The sequence below is a fragment of the Drosophila innubila genome, assembly GCF_004354385.1.
Source record: "Drosophila innubila isolate TH190305 chromosome 3R unlocalized genomic scaffold, UK_Dinn_1.0 2_E_3R, whole genome shotgun sequence".
NCBI lineage: Eukaryota > Metazoa > Arthropoda > Insecta > Diptera > Drosophilidae > Drosophila > Drosophila innubila.
The window spans coordinates 8,719,697-8,740,780 of record NW_022995380.1 but is presented as its reverse complement, the minus strand read 5'-3'; the positions used below and the strand labels follow the sequence as shown (position 1 = coordinate 8,740,780).

Sequence of the window (21,084 nt, the reverse complement as noted above, 5' to 3'; positions counted from 1 at the left end):
TTACGCTTAGTTCATAAACGTTGACAATTAATTCAGCAAATGGCTGACATTCAACTAATTGGAAACGCTTAATGCGAACTCGAATGCGAATGCGAAACCAAAGCCCGAACGGCGGGTCGAGGCTAATGAAATTATTTGTAGCAATTAAATGGCACCCCAGGGTGTGTTTTTGAACTGCTGCGCCCACTTAAGCACACACACAATGAAACACAGACACACACACGATTCGGACACCTTTGAATGTAATCGAATCAAAAAACTTTAATTATTGTTCAATACAGTTTTGGTATCTAATGTTTCCTGACAGCAGGGCATCAAATTGGCAGACGTCTTGGGCTTGAGAGACTTGTAGAAGAGCGGCCCGACATTGATAACTCTGTCGACATAGGTGCTAAACTTTTCATAGTCTAGACACTTCCAATTAGGGCACTTGTATTCATGATGATGGGGTGCATGCTCATCAATAATCCATTCACGTTGTGGGCCATGTTGCAACTGCATTGACACTTTATTTAAGGATTCCTGTGTGACGGAATACGAGAGTCCTTCATTGATCATCTCCAGAACGGTGGGATCTTCACAGATTTCCTGCAGTTCAGGCATCGTTTGCTTGGCCCTTAGGGAGAGCAGATACCAAGGAGGCATCAGACCGAATCGCACAGCAGACATTAGCAGATGGATGTGTATTCTGCGCCGCTTCCAATCGCACATCAACCAACGTAGAGCACACATGAGAATCTCAAATTCATTATTGACCCCTGCCACATTACTATCCAACATGGCATGGACTTGATCTGCATTCAATTGCAGAAACTCCAAAGTGCTTATGGCCGACAGAAAGAAGTAACTAATTCGAGTGAGAAGAAACTTCTGAAGTGTGATTGCCTGATAGGGCACTGTCTCTAAGAAGAGTTTAAAAGCCTGTCCCTCGCTGAACTGATTGCGATCCTCAAAGTAAAACCACAGCTGCTTTAATAACTCCGGCATATTCAGATACTTGGCTGTCATATAGAGCTCAACAATGTTCTCTCGCGGTGGAATTGCATTTGCCTTGGTCATCCAATCGTAAGCCTTTTCAAAGCCTACAACGGTTACATCCTTTGAGTCGATGAGCACGGCATCCAATGTTTGGAATTTCTTAAAGTATTCCGTTGAGATCTGTAGCACAGCCATATGACAGTTGAAGATGTGACCTCTCACATCCACCTCGATATCTGTATATCGTCGGTTCTCCACCATTTTGATGAGACCATCCTCCAATACCTGTTGGTTGCACACAAGGTTGCATTTTAAGTTTTCATCGAATACGTATCCCATATCATCCAATGATCGAGGTTTCAGACGCCTATGTGGCTTCTTTTCATGAATTGAGCAGCAATCTGCGACTTTCTTCAGAATTTCTTTATCCCTGCAATTACACGAGACAATTGCTTTTTATTTATTTAGCATTTTTACAGAAATACTCACAATTCATCCATTTCCCAATTCTTATCGAGCCTTGGCATGTGGCCAGTATCGTCTACATTTACTTCCATTGCGCTTTTTTCGCTCTCGTTATAACGTAAAATTTAACTTAAATTTATTTGGGTACAATATAATCAATGCTTACTCAAATTATATTCCATGTACGCATATGTTTAAAGGGGGGAATGTATTATGAATACGTTGTTATCCTCTTTGTATTCTAAAAATAATAAATATTAACCTGTATTTATATGTTTATGCATATATATGTTTATTTTATGTATTTATACATGTTTTCTCATAACCACAGCGAACTAGAGATTGCCTACAAGTTGTGCATACCCGACTTGGGGATTCTTACCTATTAGTTCCTGCTATTTCTTACATTTCTCTGGATTTTGTCGTTGTTGGTTTTGTATTTACCCAATGTTTGTGTACAATTAACACCTTAATTTGCGGCTAGCAAATAGGCCCAGGAAAATACCACTTAGATTGCATTTAAGCAGCTCCTAAGCCCTGCCACAAAATACTCAAAGTCTGTATCCCTTGGCTACTTGTTTTTAGTGCTAGTTTAGCTCAGGGTCTGTGCTTGCTTTGAGTTTCAGTGCTCCGAGTCCGTTTATCTATGCAAGCAACTGGAGCTGGCTCCGAGCTAACTCAGACTTCTCACATCTGAGCAACCACAAATTTCAGTCATTACAGGCAACGACTGCAAGTGAAGGTTGGCCAAGATTTTATGTGCCTACAACAAACAAAGCAGGCAGTCGAAGAGTCAGGTGAGTATCGAGCAGACGGACAGCTTGCCAGCAACAAGGGCAACAGGGAGAAAGGCAAAGGGGAAAACTCAGCTTAGTTGCAATTAAGCAATTGCCTATACTGAGAGCTTTATCCCAACTGGGTGTTTGTAATGGGAACAATTATGTGATATTCAATAGAGCTGTGCTTCAGCTCTGCCGGCTCATCTTTCATATCTAAAACTGCAGGTGCAGCTGCAAGTTGCAACGTAATGCGACCAGTTACGTTGGGCATCCAGCAGCCTCAGTTTCGTAGATTTGCTTGCTTTCAATGCAAAACCCAATGCAATATTTAATGCAATGTAGACCAAAGTAATCTTGCTTCGCCTTGACTTGCTTCTTGCTGCGGTGGCAAGTGGCACAACTTGTGGCAACACGCAAAGCAAAGTGCGCAAGGCGAACTAAATAAAACCAAAACCCAAATCCAAACCTAAGCCAAATTCAAATCCAAACATTTTCTATACCAAACGCTTTCTTTTCACTCTCTTCTATTTCCTTTTTTTGCTAAGTGGAAAACTTATACCTTTGCCTTGGCGCGACTGTGCTGACCGCAATGAAGCAGAAAAAAGGGCTTCAAAACTAGCCCAAATACAGGCAGCAAAGTGAGCCGCCTTTAGGCCAAGTTGAACATTAAGCTGTTTTCTCAATCGTGTACATTTCTAATTCTAATGATGTACTTGATGCGCCAACATAGACAGATATTAAATCGAAACTGAAACTGAAATTGAAATTGAATTTAAGCTTTAATGGCGCCGAGTGTAGAGTGGCATAAAGCCGATGGGATTGTCGCTTATTGGAACTCGCCAATGAATTTCAAATTACCATTAACAATACAATTGAATGAACAGCGAAAATATAAACATAAACACGCCTGAGTGTGTGTGTGTGTGTGTCGATTCGACATCAAAATGCTAATAATCAACGCTACGCGCTCGTTTCCCTGTTGTTTGCGTTGCTCATACGCAACGTTGGCCCCGCACTAATCCCAGCACGCAGCATCAATAAGTCAAACACTTCAATGGCAAGCACTGCTCACAAAAAAAAAACAAAAATAATAACAACAAGCGAGACTGAGTCGAAAGCTGAAACGAAGAGACAAACAAGGGCCAAAAGCAGAATTTATTGTTGCTCAATGTCGCATTTATCATCACTTTATGCTACTTAATCGACTCGTCTGCGTGCGTTTTTCTATACTTTGTTTCCGTTTCATTGTTTACTTTTGTCATTCTGTCTGTGTGTGCGTGAATCACACGCTTATTGTTTTTCAGCACACATACAGATGGAGGGACAAGGACACGCACGTGCTTAAGTACTTTTCAGCGTCCCTTTATGCTTTATGGCGCCATTGAATTTTTCGTTTGTTTTCTTATTAAAATATAATTTATATATGCAGACGACGCTTCGTCGACAGGAGCACAGACACAGCATCATCAATTGCTTAATAGAAAACAAAAGGGCAACAATAAGAGCAATAATAACAAAAAGTATAAATCATCTATTGCCTAAGTTGAGGGCCATTTATTTGGTAACAAATTTGCCAGATCACAAACTTTGGTGCTAATAATAATAAGTGCTTCTCTTGGGAAGTATTGGCTGTTTGTTTCCTCCCTCACACTCACTCGCTCTCTCTCTATTTTAATCTCACATATCCTGTAGTCTTCAATGCTGTTAAAAAAAGTAAACCCCTTATAGCTACTTATACATTTGCTTGCTTAATTAGAGAAGTCGAGTTGATCCTTTCAAATTAGATAAGTGTCAGCGTATTTTTAATTAATTCTAATCACATTTGTATTACAATTTTCTAAATTAAATATGTACTTCTCATGTAATTTGTAAAAGTTTTTGCGTAGTTAAATCAAAATGCGTATACAATAAATTTTTTGACAATATTTACTGGGATTCTTGTTACTAAAAGCTTTTCCACATAGTCCGGCAAATAATGCAATTGCATATCGAGAACAACAAATAATCGCTGAAAAATAATAAATAAATAGTGAAAACTAATTTATTTTTTGTTTAAGGCAATTTAATTAATGCATTTGCACATGTTTGCAACTGTCAATTCCATATAAATTCCAAATATTTGGCCATATTTAATTTAATGTGGTGCATTCTTTCTAAGTAGAAATAAACAAGCACCATGTGAATACACAAATGCCCTGCATACAAAGTTTGTTCCAAACATCACACTCTAAATTTTATATATATAAATTTATCGAAACTAAAATTCTTAGCAATTCCAACTAATCATCAGAAATAATATATAATAATATTCAATTACCCTGTCTAACTGCTTGGTATAGCAGAGTCAACCATTTGAGCTTTCTCTGCTTTTCGCGAATAATCATTAAATTATTAAAATTATCCATTAAATTAGTTTTAGTTTAATATGTTTTAACATTTTCCAATTATGTGCACATAATTAATTGAAGAAGAGTTTTCAAATTTTTGGTCGATATGTTTGCTTTATTTAAAAGCAAATTATACTTATAATATGCAGCCTGAATATTTTCCGAGTGCTGGCTGTCAAAATCATATTTGGTAAACAATCAACAACAACGGAAGCGACAACAATAAAATAACAAATAAAGTTATTTCATAATCAAAATTACGTAATTTGATATAATGCAGTGCATAATATTATTATTCATAATTTTCAGTTACTCTGTTAATATTTTAATCAACCTCAGAGAGAGAAATTTATGAAAACATTTTACACACTAATTACGATGGAAATAAAAGCTGTCGGATTCAACCAAAATTCATCATTCACTTGAATTAAAGTGAGCCAACCCATTAATGAAAATATAAACAGTTTGTATATGGATTCTTTTGACTTTGATAAGTAGAGTGTATTTAAAGATATTTTGCAATTCAAATAATTAAATGGAAAATACTGCAAAAACTGGGAAGAAAATAAATGTTTCTCATAAGAAACAAATTGGTCGACTAAACAATAGATTGATAACTTATGATTTACTGGGCTTGCTGACAAGTAAAAACGCATAAGAAAAGTATCTCAAATATGATCTTGTTTCAGGTTTCAACTGCACAAAAAAAAAAAAATTTAGTTCGATGCAATTCAAGTTGAATGAATATTCGTAGACTGTAAGCAGAAACTTCAAGAAGGTTGAAGCTCTGATAAAAAAGTAAAATATAAACAGTGAAATGTGTTAATAGTGTAGTTAATGTATTGTAAGTACATTACTGTAACTTGCATAGGCATACCTTAATAGAGAGATATCAACTTTTTTAATTAAATGTCGAAGTAAAGTTTTTGGTTTTGGCATATGAATCTGTTGATTAATCAACACTTGTGGAAGTGCGGAAATAGACAAAGTTGTAATGAGTTTATTAAACAGACATAAATTTGGAGCCCCCAAGAGGGTCAAACAAATGGCAAATTGTCATAATTTCTAATAAAGAATTGGAAGAAAGATGTCTAGCCTAAGATTTCAGCTGAGCCACTTGGTCATTGTCAGAGTTTAAGTAGAAGCTTGAGTTAAATCCTTTAAGTGACTGACGCGGCAGCCAGCCGGCTAATTAATGTGCATAGTGTCTATTAATCAATCAGTCAATCGATCAATCCCAACAGTCAACTGCGATAAAGTCAATGAAAGCCCAATTCCAATGCTAGTGATGTCCTCTAGTCACAAGCAAGCAATCTTTATAGCTGACTGTGTGTGTGTGTGTGTGTGGGTGGTGTAAAAAGGTGGGTTTGTATTGACAGGATAAACTCGACGAGCTGTCAAAGCAGGCAAAGGCAAATAACTGGCGACAAAGGCGAAATGGCAGAAAGAGTGCAAAAAAGCAAAAGCAAAAAAAAAAATCCCAAGTATCTTTGGACAGTTGTAATCTAAATACCCTTTCTGATTATACACAATACCAGCATACAAATATGTATAACTAACTTGAGTATACCGAAAGCTTAACAAACTTACAATTTATAAACATTTACATTTTACTAGATAGATAGATCAGTAGACATTTAAATAAATTTCTTGTTTAACTAATTCTACAAAAGTTTAAAAAGTTAATTCAAGGAAAGAGAAATGTTCCCAAAAATAACTCCTTAATCGTTTTAGGTGAATTTTTTTCGAAATTTAACTCCCATATAACTCATATGTATCTGATAAGCTAATTTTGTAATCGATTGTAAGCAGATAAGCAGATAAATGTAATAAATAAATATACTTACTTCATTTCAAAATTGGTCATACATTCATTATACCTCCAGCAAGAGGAGAAAAACAAAATAAAATAATGGCACACTCAAAGCAAGGCAAAAAAAAAACCAATTTGATGGGCAAGTGGGGAAAGGGGTAGAAAACGATTTGGTAAATAGCAAACGGCAGGCAGGCTCATTTAATAAACCGTTACGTGGCAACGATCTAAGCACTTTGGAAAAGAAATAATGAAAATGTTTATATAGCGCTTACGAAGGTGGCATGATGGCAAAAATGGTAAGTGTCCTGTGAAGATGAAAAAATAAGACAACTAATTATGAACAAATTAGAGAAACATGGTAACACAAAATCGATGTTTTAATTTAACCAACTCGAACAGTCCCAGAAATTAAAAAAGAGAAATCAATCTTCAATCAATTCAACATTTAATTAAATGCGTCGAGTGCGAATTGTTTAACGATTGTGATTAAGTGTGCTATTAACTTGATTTCAAAGGGAAAAGTATGGCAAAGGAGCAGCACAACGTTTTTATGACTGTCATAACTTTGCGGCGTTGTCAAGGATTTCTTTCATTTATCTCTCCACTTTTATTTCAATTTGTCGCTTGATTTGTGAGCCGCAAGCAGCAAATGCTGCATGTTGGCCGCGTGATTTACGGGCCTGCAATTTAAATGAGCTGCAAATTGCAGCAGCCAAACAAGTATTTTGGGCCATGGTAGCCAAGTCTTAAAGCCAGTTTACCAGCCTTCCAGCACCAATTCCAATTCCACAGGCGCCACAATTAATTGCGGCACATAAATTGAGTCGGCCTCTTACTCAGTTGTTGCTCGGCGTTTTTGCTTCATGTCTCTTGATTAATGCCTGACAGACAATTTGGCTATTCAGGTGCGTCAAGTTAGGTCATGGGAGGGACGAGGGGAGATACCTTTAGCTAAGCTCTGGCATAATTTGACAAATTATTATGTGCAGTAATTTTGGCGTTTGTTTGAAGCTGCTTGAAAAGAAGCCCAAATGGGTTAACGTCTGCATTTCATTTCATTTGTCAGCGAAAATCAGGTCTGATTGTATACCCTCTAATGTCTGGGCCCAGCTTATAAGTCTGGCCAAGAACAACAAATCATTAATTAAGGCCCATGTACTTGGCTTTTGCATTGCACTCATTTAACAGAGACAAGAATTAGGCGTTTTATGGCCAAACATTCGCGTGTCCGAGGCAATCGAGAAATTCTATTGAGTATTGGGCCAATTTCCAACTCCCAGTCCAAGATGCCATCTCCCAAATTTCTCCAATGCGCAGACGCGCTCTCTCTCTCTCTCTCTCTCTTTCGCTCTCCTTCTGCCTCGACATCTCATGTGGCACTCTGGGTCAGCAACATGTTGATTTGTCTTGCCCCAATGTGGGTTACAGCGCGTTCACTTGACTGTGTCAACTTCTCTGATTCTCACTTTTTCTCTTGCTTTTTCTATTTCTCTTCCTTTTGCCGTTTATATTTCTGTTTGTGTGGCAGCCACAAATTAAACACATTGTGGCTCCAGTGTTGGCAACATTTGTTGATATGCTCAGAAGTGTGTTTCTGTGTGTTTGTGTTGACAAACGATTCATATATGTGCTAAAAGCAATGCAACATTTCGGCAACCTATAAGTAAATTTAGTACACAAAACTACACTACTTATAACTCTTCTTTTAGAAGCAGGTAATTGCATATAAAATCCATTTTTTTATTTGACATTGCAGGCAAATAATTTGGTTCTGATATCAATGGGAAATAATTTAAGCACACTTCCTTTATTATTATCATTTCAGTTTAAGCTTTACATTTTTTTTTAATATTTTCTTATCACTTCATTTTATATACACATTCAGAGAATATACAAATAATTTATGGGAGCTAAATGTCCTGTATTTTCTTATACGCCTCTTGCCTTCCCAATCTCTCTTCTTTCTCCCCGTGGAAATCCATCAAACGCTTTGTTGACAGAACTTATCAACAATTCAATTTCAATAAAAACTCGTGACTCCTCGACGAACCGTGACTCATATTGTTCAATGCATTTTTTAGCACATAACAGTTTGCCAGCCTGTTTATTTGTGAGTGTGCATGTGTGTGAGAGAGTTTGAGAGAGTGTGTGTATGTGTGTGTGTGTGTTTTGAGCTTTGGTATTTGAATTGTCACATCTGCTTCATGGCTTCGAATTCATCCATCAAATGCAGGCAGCCACGCGCTTTTCATCCTGCCTGACAGCAGCGTTTTCCAATGCAATCACTTTTATTTTGTGTGTGAGTGTGTGTGTGTGTGTGTGTGGGTGTGTGATATAGAGCGCATAACCACACGAACAAACCAATACAAACCAAAAGCTAAAACTTCTTATTTTTTGCTGTTATTGTTGTGACATTGGCAGACAGGCACCAGACTATTACCATGTGTGTGTGTGTGTGTATTAGGATGGTGTGTGAATGGCACACTGCACGGCTTGGCACAATACAAGCATAATTTACTGCTGTACCCCACTATCTTATAAAAAAAATTCACTTTTTAATAGAAATTTGGTTTTAGTCATGCAACCACTCTGCAGTCGCTTACTTTTGTTGTAATTTGTTGAGTTAAATAAACATCAGTATATCGAAATTGCTATTTATTATATCCAAAGTGAGCTCTTGATATTTGAAAATTAATCAACAAGAGTACCGACAACATAAAGAACAGCAAAGTAATTTTAAATAGTGTTTGCATGTGCTTCGATATTTACCATATTTATAATGAACTGTTGTACAATGAAAACGCTTGCGGTCTTATAGTCAACAATTGCATTTACTATCAAAAACATACATGCCCCACATTTCAGATATACAAAATGAATAAGTTCAAGATTTTAGGATGTGATATGCAATTTAATTTCTGATTTCACATTTCTCTTAATTTTACTTATTGACGAGTTAATTTAACATAAAAAGAACTTATTATAATTTGGCTTAGATGTTTTTTCATCGTAGGCAATTGAAAAAAGAAATATATATTTTTATTTAAAGTGGACCAAAAATTGTGGTATTTTTGATTATGTTAGAATTAATTTTAAATGTACTATAAAAAGAGCTCGTGATTTTATTTCGAGAAACGGCTGTTAAATTATTATATCACTATCAACTTGCTTGAATCTATGGCAACAATTTTGCTGTTTCAGGCATTTGGCTATATTCAATAATGCACATGGAAGTTGTTTAGTTGTGTAAAATCAAAACCGCTATTGTCGCACACACACAGCTCACACACACACACATATACACACATAAGCATATAAAATTTATGCTGCGCACAAAAGTATGCAACACTCAATTGATTTTAATTGCCGCAAACAATGCTGCAATAGTTGGCATAGTCTGCAGCTGGCATTATTAACAATATTGTAAATAAATAAAATACTTTACACACACATAGATCGGTGTGTGAAGTTCATTTTGGGACAATTATTGTTAAATTTATGAGCACAAATTGTAAATAATTTTGCAAGTTCTTTTCTTAATTAGTTAGATCCGTTTTTGTTTTAGATTTAATTATTATTATTACTATTTGCCGTTGCACTGCTAACTGAATTTGCTGTCTGAGTTTCACATAAACAAGTTGAAAAGTTTTCGCCATGCAAAATGTCGCCGTTGCTCCGTTGCCCATAGTTTCTCAATCCTTTGAGCTGCAAAATTAAATAGCATAGCAAAGTGCACTACTATATATATATGTTTTTTTTTTTTTTGGCAGCAAACAAGCCATTGCTGGCGCAGCTTCCGTTTCCACATACACTTGCCACTTGCCACTTCCACTTCCACTTTTGCCTGTCAGTGGCATGTGTAGAGTGGCACGCCCACCCCTCCAACACGCAGCTCCGTCTCTCTCCAGTGGCCTGTATGGCATGTGCAAAAGTAAAAACCAAGTTGCGCAAAACTTTTTAATATGCTTGCGAAATTTTATCAAAACTACAAAATTGCAGCAAAGTGCCAAGTGTCTGTGAACGGCAGCAACGACAGCGGCATCTGTGAGACAGCAAAGGGCGCAACTGAGCTCATGCAGTTTTGGCCAAACAAAACACAGTCAAGCGAAACCTTCAACTCAATTTGGCAATCGCATTTCTTGCTCTGCTTCCGCCTATTCAACTTGACTCGATTTGCGTGCCTTCGACCGACAGCTCTACACGTGTATGCCTCTCTCTCTCTCATTCTCTCTCTCCCGCTCTCTATGCCTGCTTTTATGTGTGTTTAAGTGGCAATGCTAACGGCAACATTTTAAAGAGTTCTTCCCTTCACTTAACTTCGCTCTCTCGCTCTCTCTTTGCCACGACGCTGACAGTTACATGACATTTTTTTTAGCCGTTTTAGCCAACTTTTCTTTTTTTGTAAGAAATTTAATTGCATTGAAAATTTTGCATGCACTTACAGTGGCAACTTGTGAAAGTTCACTGACAATTGCTGCAGGGACACGACATTGCCAAGGCAGTCCTGTTGGGAGCTGGGCAGAGGAGGCTGAGCTGACATCGCTGATTAATTGGGCAAATTACTTTAACATTTTAATGTCAAATAAAAATTGTGCACTTGTTAGCAAGAGCTGTCAGCGAAAAATGCTCTCATCTTAAGTGAATCAACTGGGCCTAAAGGGACCATAAAAAAGAGAAGAGAGAGAGAACTCTATGCGAATGGGAGAAGAGTTCAACAGGTTGCTGAAATCTGTAAGCAAACTTCTCTTTCGTGTTGAAAATTATTGTTACTTTGAATACATATTTCCAAGAACTGTACATGCAAAAGCATAGCATACTTTTTGGAGTATGTTGTCTGGAATTGCTTGTTTAAATGTTTTTCTTGTAATTTAATTTGCCAGATAGTTATCTACTCACTTCACATATTATCATAAAAGTATCCGCATAGGATACTAGGATACTACTTATAATGCGACAAACAGTAATAAATTAAACTAATAATTATATACTAGAGTAACCAGTCATCCCATCAATCTTTCGAATAACTCCAATTTGTGCATTTGCCACATGCTTAGACCACACATTGTAGTTCCTTTTGAGTAGGATGTGTCGATGTAGCGATTCTAATTATGTGGAAAGTCTCATGGCCATCCAATTATTACGTATACGCCGAGCTGTCCAGCGAAACGCAGCACAAAAGCCATCGGGGTAGCAAATTAACTGTGTTGGCTGCTGCCAGTTGTAAATAACAGCAGCAGACACAAAGGGGCGAAAGGGGAGAAAGGGGAGGCTGTGGGCAATGACAAAGCAAATGCCGACATCAGCATTGTCAGTGTGTAAATCAGGATCAAAGTTCACAACGGACATGATTGTAAATTATAAGAGAATCTCAAGCTAAGCAGAAGCTGTGACAAGGCACAGTGATAATGATGACTCCTTGCTGATAATGATGATGATGATGGTGCGTCTGTCGAGCTGATCTGTTTCAAAGTTTGTCCAGGTGTCCCCCCCATCTGAAGTGTAAGTTCAATGGCAAGAATAACACACCGTGTGCCAAGTAATTGTTGTTGCTGTTCCTTCTAAAAATAATGCACAAAACTTTGCACAACAAAAAACCAAACACAGATGCTACGTGGCAGGGGGCAAGTGGCAGGTTGGCTGTGTGGCAGCTACAACTTTGCTATACAAATTTCTATCTAAAGATTAAGCAAAGACAAACAAGTGAGAAACATTCTTCCCTTTACCATCTCTCGACTTCCCTCTAAGGCCACTTGCCAAGTTTTCACAGATAACTTTAAATATTTATCCTGGTCTGGCCTGATTTTGTTTATGCTCGTTTTATGTTTTGTTAGTTTGACATATCAGTGACACTTTCCTAACATCACATTGCAACAATATTTTATTTTATTGCGTTTGGAAAAATAGTGTTCATTCTCTCTCTCTTTCTTTGCGCGTTTCGTCATAAAAACACAATCTTTATTCTTGGTTGCAAGTTGTAAACATAAATTTTGGTATGCAACAGCTACAGCAACAACAAACGCGACATGAAATTGAAAAGCTCACAAAATTGTTTTTTATTTCGGTTTTTTGTTATTTGTTCAATCGATTTTTCATATTTCCTTTAAGCATTTTTAGCCACTTTGGGGACACTACTTTGTTAGCCGGAAGGTGCGGGAACAGGTGCTTTGCCAACTTTCAAAACAGCGCAGAACGGAGAAGAACTTTTTTGGCAAAACTTTTGGCGTATAAGTTGTTAATTTGCCAAAAGAAAAGGTGTTTAACTGTGGCGACGAATATCCATTGTCTATTTGAATATACTCGCAACACTTGCAACAAAATATTAAAAATATAAAAAAGAAATTTAATAAAAATAAGAATGTTTCATAAGAGCAATTTTCTGTTTCATATACTCGCAACACTTGCAACAAAATATTAAAAATATAAAAAAGAAATTTAATAAAAATAAGAATGTTTTATAAGAGCAATTTTCTGTTTCAACCAACTGCAAACGGGCTTTTTAATATGATATACTTAAAGATTGTTCCCAATGTCACTATGGTATCACTTGCGCAGGAATTTGTGTAGAATAATCACGCTAGTGACGAAATTAAATACCTATTGAAAGAAGGTAAGAGTTTCACATCATTCTCCCCTTTTTCTTTTGTCATAAATTTAAAATTTTAAAATTTTAGAGCTACAGAAACTAGTTTGAATATGCGTACAATAGAAGATGACAATGCAAATCGATCAACAGGTGGAGGCTTGGGTACAGGGGGAGATGGGGGACAAGGAGGTGGTAAAGGTGGAGGGGGAGGAGGTGGTGGTGGTCAGGGAGGCAAAGGTGGTGAAGGAGCTGCCAAATCCAAGGATAATAATAAAGAAGGTAATAATGATAAAAAAGATGATAAAAACAATGACAAAAAACGTGGTCAAGATGGGCAGGATGGAGGTGGGGGCGGAAAAGGAGGGCGTGGTGGTGGTCGAGGTGGCGATGGAGGTGGAAGCTCTAAGGAGAATGATAATCAGAATAAAAACGACAAAAAGGATGAAATAAAAAGCGGTTAGGATGACGGTGGAAAAGGAAAAGGTAATGGTCAATGGTGGGATGGAATTGACAAAAGGCGTGACGACAGTGGCACTGTCGGTGTAATACACAGCAATGGCAAGAATGCAAAAGAACAATGGTTCAGAAGCATCAAGTATCAAGCATATTAAAGGGAGAATGAAAGAATTTTGCACAATAAAATATTTATCTTCAAATAAAGCCACTCAAAGAAATACCAGAGCTGCGTGCTGCAGTTAAAAATAAGATGATAAAAATGATGAGAGAACAGATATCATAATTCAAAATTTCAAAGTCAAATATTAACAAACAATAAAACAGAATAAGCTTCGGTATTATTAAACAATCAAAAGTAAACTATAGTTTAGTTTTTGAAAATAAATAGATCAAAATAAAGTTAAGCTTAACAGACTCGTGGACTGACATAGTGTTCATATATATTTAGATATATTTATTAAAAATAAATGCAATTTTCAGTGTGACAGAATTTAAAAAATACATACTCCTGTCTGGAAGATAGACGATTGCTAGTTTTCTTTTTTTTTTAACTATCTGAAGTATTCTACTGACACAATCGAATATTCCGAAAGGAAAAGAAGAGTCGAGGTTTTTCATAAGTTAACGCCAACGACCACCCGCAATTATATGATAATATATTTTAATATATCATAATAATGCAATTGTCATTGCTCTTATTGTTGTGGCGCCAGAACTAAGTGATTGACTGACGGCATGTGAATGCATGTATGTGTTATACTCATGTGTGTATGTATGTGTAACTGTTGGAATGCGATTGTTGGCATCGCAGTTGCCGGCGTGTCGTCTTTGTTGACACAAATCAAAGCATCTGCGTAAATCTTCATCAAGAGCTGCTCATCGTTGTTGCTGTTGTTGTCATTGTCGCGTCGGCAAACAAAGCAAAAAAAAGAAAAGCGAGTGGGGAATACGCCAACTCACGGTCAATTGCAATTCAATTAGACGCAATTAGTGCCCGGACACGCATGCGGCATATATAGATGGATAGAAAGATACAGAAAGATACTTGCAGAGCTACAGATACAAATACAGATAGGGACACTGACATGCCATAGATTACATAGTTACAAGTTGAAATGACATGAGACGAGACGAGACGCGATGAGACGAGATGAGATGGAGCATTGCATCATTTGCTGTTGGTCCTTTACCAATGCTCTGGAAGATGCACTGAAAAAGTATCTCATTAGAGCGGCAACGGCCGCTTAACTCATTCATCATCATCATCATGAGAGGGGGCAGCTGGGAGGGGAGGCGGATACATGACTGCGAAGTTTGCTGCAAGTGCAGCTTAATTGCAAAATGACCCATTGAGTTTCTCTTGCAGACTGTGAATAGAACAAGTATCTATGTATCTGTATCTGTGTCTGTGTCTGTGCAAGAAAGTCGTTGGGTTTTTGCGGTGTTGGTGTGCGTGTGTGTGTGTTTGTGTGTGTGTTGAATTAGTGCATGCTCGGATTATGTAAGATATTGCGATGGAGCCTCAAGGCAATATGCACAATGCACATGACCGGGCACCTAATTGGCCTGACTACCTCCCAGCCGCCCTGTTGTCATTAGTCGTTTGATTTTCCTCCTCGTTGACTAACTACTCATATCGATAAAATCAGAAAAAACAAAATATAAAAGTATGAGATGAGAAAAAGACACTAAAAGCGTTAAAAATCATAAAATTTGTGGCATATATGCAGTGAATGGCACATTTTTGTGATGCTCAATCAGGCGTGCTCATCTGGAGCAGCAGCAAACATCAGTCAAGTGATTGAAGATTAAAGTGCAGCCCAGTCATTGTCAATGTGTGTTTGTGTGTGGGAGTGTGCGCTCGCTTGGCTGACAAGGACATGGCAAAAGATGAGAACAATGGTTGGGCACAATAATCACATTATTTGGAATCATTTAATTTCAACAATGCCTCCGCTGCCCCCCCCGTCCCTTCTGTGGCAAGCTGAAACCCAAAGCGTATTTAATATTTCATGAATTGCTCACAGCACAAAAGATACAAAGATACAAATACTTATTGCTCCGTTACAGTTGACAAGTCAGCCACAAGCCTTGGCTGCAGAGGCGCCACGTCATCCGGCTGCCAAGTTACGAGCACATTCATTTATGGGGCATCAGCTAAACTTGATGGCAGCTCAGCAGCAACGTGTCATACTTGAGCAAAAGGCTGCGCGACAACAACAACAATCACGAGGACGACAACGACAATGACAACAAAATGTAAACAGGGAAACGCCTTTCTGAGGCTGGAAAAGAGCCATGTCTGTGGCAATGATTAGCAGTATATTTGCCTGACATTGACATCAATCATAAGCCAACATCAAGAAGGGTATTATTTTCCAGCTATTAGAACAATATTTGAAGTGGCAGAGTGGTGCTTGAGGCGTACTTATAACTTAGAAACATGAGCAAAGTAAATACACGTACTTCTACTAATTCCAAAAATATCACTATCCCACTCGGTCTATTATATTATATTTTATACAAGTAAATTCCTAAGAAATTGTTTCTTGTTTTCATTAAATAATTATAATTATTATTATTTAGAATTGATCTCTTAACGCTTTGTGCTTGGAAAATTTTATTATATTATATTTAATACAAGTAAATTCCTAAGAAATTGTTTCTTGTTTTCATTAAATAATTATAATTATTATTATTTAGAATTGATCTCTTAACGCTTTGTGCTTGGAAAATTTTATTATATTATATTTAATACAAGTAAATTCCAAAGAAATTGTTTCTTGTTTTAATTAAATAATTCAAATTTTTATTATATAGAATTAATCTCTTAACGCTTTGTGCTTTGAAAATTTTATTATATTATATTTTATACAAGTAAATTCCTAAGAAATTGTTTCTTGTTTTCATTAAATAATTATAATTATTATTATTTAGAATTGATCTCTTAACGCTTTGTGCTTGGAAAATTTTATTATATTATATTTAATACAAGTAAATTCCAAAGAAATTGTTTCTTGTTTTAATTAAATAATTCTAATTTTTATTATATAGAATTAATCTCTTAACGCTTTGTGCTTTGAAAATTTTATTATATTATATTTAATACAAGTAAATTCCAAAGAAATTGTTTCTTGTTTTAATTAAATAATTCTAATTTTTATTATATAGAATTAATCTCTTAACGCTTTGTGCTTGGAAGATTTTATTATATTATATTTTATACAAGTAATTTCCTAAGAAATTGTTTCTTGTTTTCATTAAATAATTATAATTATTATTATATAGAATGGATCTCTTAACGCTTTGTGCTTTGAAAATTTTAATATATTATATTTAATACAAGTAAATTCCTAAGAAACTGTTTCTTGTTCTCATTAAATAATTATAATTATTATTATATAGAATTGAATTATCAACTTTCCTTGAATCTTCCCAGCCTTGTTTTAAATTGAGATCTCTTTGAAACTTTGCAAATTTCTATAAAATTTTTTCTGCTGTTCTTCTTAATCTAAAACTGAGCTGCAAAACTTATGGCTCAGTTCTCTCAAGACTTTTATTATCGATTCAGTTTTTTGTATATATCTTCTTTATGCCTTTACGATTTCTTCTGCATTTTTTTATTCTTTTCAGTGACTTGCAGTTTATCTGACAGCGTTTTGGTTATTATATTTCAATTTTTTCAAGAGCTTTATTACTTACCACCCGATTCGAATACACTCCCATGCCTGCCAAACCTCCATATCATCTTTATACACAAAAACATATTTACAACTTAATTGCATTTTCACATGCCGCTGCCACAAAATCCTGTGAACGCCGCCAGATGCCTCTTGGGGCAATCACACTGAAAAAATATTTCATCTCACCGCTTAAATTTGATTGCTTTTGGCTTAAAAATCATTCGTTTCTATAGTATAATACTGAAGGTAATAATATAAGTATTATGCTTAGTAATATTTGAGAGAGAAAAAAGTTCCCTAGCTGGGTGTAAAATTAAGTTCATATTAAGATTAGATTAAAGTAAAATCTAAACTGTATTTTCAGACAAATTAAAGACTAGCAAAAGCCATTTATTAACCAATTAAGTCAAGTATAAATCCTATTTTAATACAGTTCAATTTATTTTCCATCTAATTTCCCATTTTATTTAATTTGTTTTAAATTCAATTTTAGACCATGTTTTATACGATAGAAATTTAGTATTTATTTTAAGCTAATAACAGTACAGAATAAATCTCAATAAATCTCTTTTAAAACATGAATCGTTTCTCTAAGTGCAGGAGCATAAATTGAGCAAGGCAACGAATTGTTTTAAAAATGCTGTAAATATTTATGTGTGTTCCGTCCCCAAGGAAGGGAGTCGGGGGCATTGGTTGTGATGCTGCGTGTGGACACTAAGTACTGGCACACCTGTAACACCTGTCTGTCTGTCGGTCCTTCAGTCCGACTATCTGTGTGTCCATTTAAATGACAGCCGTTTTTTTAATGCATCGGCGACATTGGAAATGCAAATTTGCATTTAGCGTTTTTTATGCGTAATTTAATTTTCTTTCGCTTATTTTGTTCGAGGATCAGACAGATATTGGGGGACTTACACTGGCCAACAGGGTACCTTCACATAAAATACTGCAAAAATCTTTGCCACAGGCCAAAGTACCTCAACTCGATTCTGGCTCTGGCTTTGACTCTGGAGTCATGAGTCAAAAGTCGCTCCTGGCAACGTGAACAACATTTTGAAATAAACACAAGCTGAAAACGAAATATCTGGTCAAAATAAATGAATGCGTGTGCAGATTGTGTGGATATCAAATGGCCAATAGTCGTTTAGTTTTGGCTTTAACTACTGCCCCGCCTCAACCCTTTCTACTTGAGGTACATGAATATCTTTGCGTAAAATACAAAAGCATTAGTTGGCAGTTGCAGGTCCAAGTCCAAGCTGTCTGCTGGGGCGGGACTTGGCTTTGAGGTCAACCGACTAACACGATGCGTGCTCTGTGCAGTTTTTATTTTGCTGTTGTTGTATTCAATGTTGTTGTTGCTGCATAGCAGTCTGCCTATGACACACCACAAAATGCTTGCTCGTTCTCTTTTTCTCAATTTTTTTTTTTTACATTTTTGGGTGAGGGAGCGAAGGAGTGTTGAGGAACACAACAAAATGCTTTGGGTCGTCGCTATGGCTGGCCTGGCACGCAGCATATTTATGGGCAGTGGGTCAGCCTCTGACAACGACAACACCAACAACAAAGACACCAGCAACAACAACAACGCCTGTGAGGAAGATTTGTAGCTGCAGCACAAAAATTTGAAATTGAAAAATAGTTTGACTTTTATGAGTGGCGATGGACAAACAGACCCAACAAAAACATGGAGTACACCCTACTGCAACCGACATCATAAGACACCCTCATGCATGTTGTGAGCATTCTCACTTTTTTTTTTTTGGATTCTTCTTTAATTATTGCCGCAGCTTGTGCATGTACCAAATCTGTTGCCTACTTTTAGGTGCTTTAAGAAAAATTAAGGGTGAGCGGGATACTTCAAAAAATCACAAATAACGTAACAAAAATCACAATTGATCACAGTCTGATTGTTTTTCGTGTAATTTAAAGAGTTAGTATGAGACGCTCTCATTTTTTGTATTTTAATAAGCACAAATTATTAATACATATATAAATTGATTATTAATGAAACATAAACTATTTAAGAATCGTAAATTTCAGTTTCAAAAATCAATTTCCAGCCCAGCAGTTAACACTTGATGCACCGTAGTTCATATTAAGTCAACAAGACTGCTAGTTAAGTTTTAAATATAAGATTTGTTACACTTATTGTAAGTCTCCCTTGGAGAAGATTCAATAAATAAAGGCAATGTAAATTTAAAAAAAAATAAATAAATAAAGGGAGGCTCGCGACCATCACTGGAATAATAAACACTCGCACACAACACACTCAAACACACACACACACACACGTTCGCAGCGCTTTAATTTTTCAAATTGAAAAGCGTCAAAGCGGTCTGAGCAAACAAAATGGCAATGGCGCAACCTGCCGTGGGGTAACTTAGTTCGTCTGTCAGTCAGTCCGACTGTCGCTCTGTCTCTCTGTCTGTCTGTCTGTATGTTGTCGGCTTGTTTGTGTGTCTGTCACTTTATATGTTTGCTTAGTAGCAAATGGATTTCATGAACCATTATGACCGGCAGGCAACAACTGCTGACTTTACGTGTATATGTACACAGTTTGACTTTAATTGCCCTCACGGTCTCTCACACCGCCTTTCTCTCTATCTCTCTCCCTGGTGGGCGTGTCAGGCTAACTGCTAACTTATGCCTATCAGCTGACAAATATTTTATGAGCCGTTCACGCGCCGATGAACTACACTCGTTAATCACTGCACGTTCACAACAACGATTATCTATCAGTTGAAATTGATATTAATATGTATAAGCAAGCACACACTCACAGGTGTGTTTATTTGTAAATAGGTTGGTAGCTCCCTTGGGATTCATTAGCTCAGTGCACTGGCTTTTATATTTGCCGCAAAGTAGAGAACCATCGTACTCCACTTTCCAATATTAATTTTGTTAGTAAGTCTGATTAAAAATTAAAATTAATTTCTATAAATAATTAAATAAATACTATAATATTTATTTAGTTTATCAAAATTATGAAGGCTATTCTGTAAAATAAAAGTCAAAATCCTTCCTTCTTATATAAAATGTTTGGAAATAAAATTTTGTATTTCAATTTTTAATTATAAATTGACAAAAAGTTGGTTCAACTCTTTTCCAATGTATAATTTTTTTAGATGATGATGCAGAATACTAATTTTAGATTATGTCAAAACTATCCCATTTGACAGAAAAAGTAAAATTGTACAGGATATGTACAGAACTTGTACACTTTTGCAATTAATTAGCAACAAAATTCAAACAAAATAAAAGAGAAGTAAACTTTTATCCAGCACGGTGATTTTTTACTTGCAACTCTGGTTGTGTTTGCGTTGGTGTATAATATTTATATGCGAGTACTTTATACTCGTATAGTTAGCCCTGTTTTGCATGCCATATAAATATTTTATGGCAAGTTTCTCACCCGTTTGGACGACTCAAAGTGCAGCATAGTTTCCGGTGAGGCTGCGGCTGACGCTGCCGTTAGCGCTGACTTCCGGGAGTTGCACTGGAGACGAGTAATTATGTTCCGCTAGCTTAAGCCCTGAGCTGCACTAATAGAACATCAACACACCAATGCATATACACCATACACTTGCACTGCACTGGCAAAGTAATTAAAATGCTTGGTCTATTAAAAATTTTACTCCACGGAGTTGAACTCAAAAGTTGAGCCTCTGACTGGCAGTCAAAAAATAAAATATAAAAAAAAACACTAGCAAATCAGGATTGTAGAAAACAAAACAACTTTGGGCGTCTGCGCATTGGTCGCTTGCTCTGTTGGCACACATTTGGTATTAATTAGCCGAGCCATGCCCCCTTTTCGCCCACTTCTTGCTGCCCTCTGGCTTCAAGTGCGTTTGTCAAATGCAGAGCGACGAAAAGTTGGTGGCCAACTTCATTCCGCTAATTTGATATATGAAGTTTGCTTGAACATTTCTGTCTCTTT

The 21,084-nt window shown here is 36.4% G+C and overlaps 1 protein-coding gene and 1 long non-coding RNA gene across 2 annotated transcripts; one reads left to right on the top strand and one right to left on the bottom strand.

The window, feature by feature from the left end:
* Positions 1 to 235: 235 nt before the first annotated feature.
* LOC117790648 (actin-binding protein IPP-like) lies at positions 236 to 1,621 on the bottom strand. Its single transcript, XM_034630150.1, has 2 exons — positions 1,468 to 1,621; positions 236 to 1,408 (listed from the first exon to the last, which is right to left on the bottom strand). The coding sequence occupies exons 1-2, from the start codon at positions 1,533 to 1,535 to the stop codon at positions 262 to 264; spliced, it is 1,215 nt and encodes a 404-aa protein (XP_034486041.1). The 5' UTR covers positions 1,536 to 1,621; the 3' UTR covers positions 236 to 261.
* A 13,514-nt stretch (positions 1,622 to 15,135) lies between these two features.
* LOC117791404 lies at positions 15,136 to 15,948 on the top strand. Its single transcript, XR_004618043.1, has 2 exons — positions 15,136 to 15,462; positions 15,535 to 15,948. It is a non-coding gene; the product is annotated as an uncharacterized LOC117791404 (long non-coding RNA).
* The last annotated feature ends 5,136 nt before the right edge of the window (positions 15,949 to 21,084 follow it).

Coding starts and splice junctions, on each gene's coding strand:
- LOC117790648 (XM_034630150.1), bottom strand. CDS start 1,535: ATGGAAGTAAATGTAGACGATACTGGCCACATGCCAAGGCTCGATAAG. Junction 1,409..1,467: donor AATTGGGAAATGGATGAATT/GTGAGTATTTCT, acceptor GTGTAATTGCAG/GGATAAAGAAATTCTGAAGA.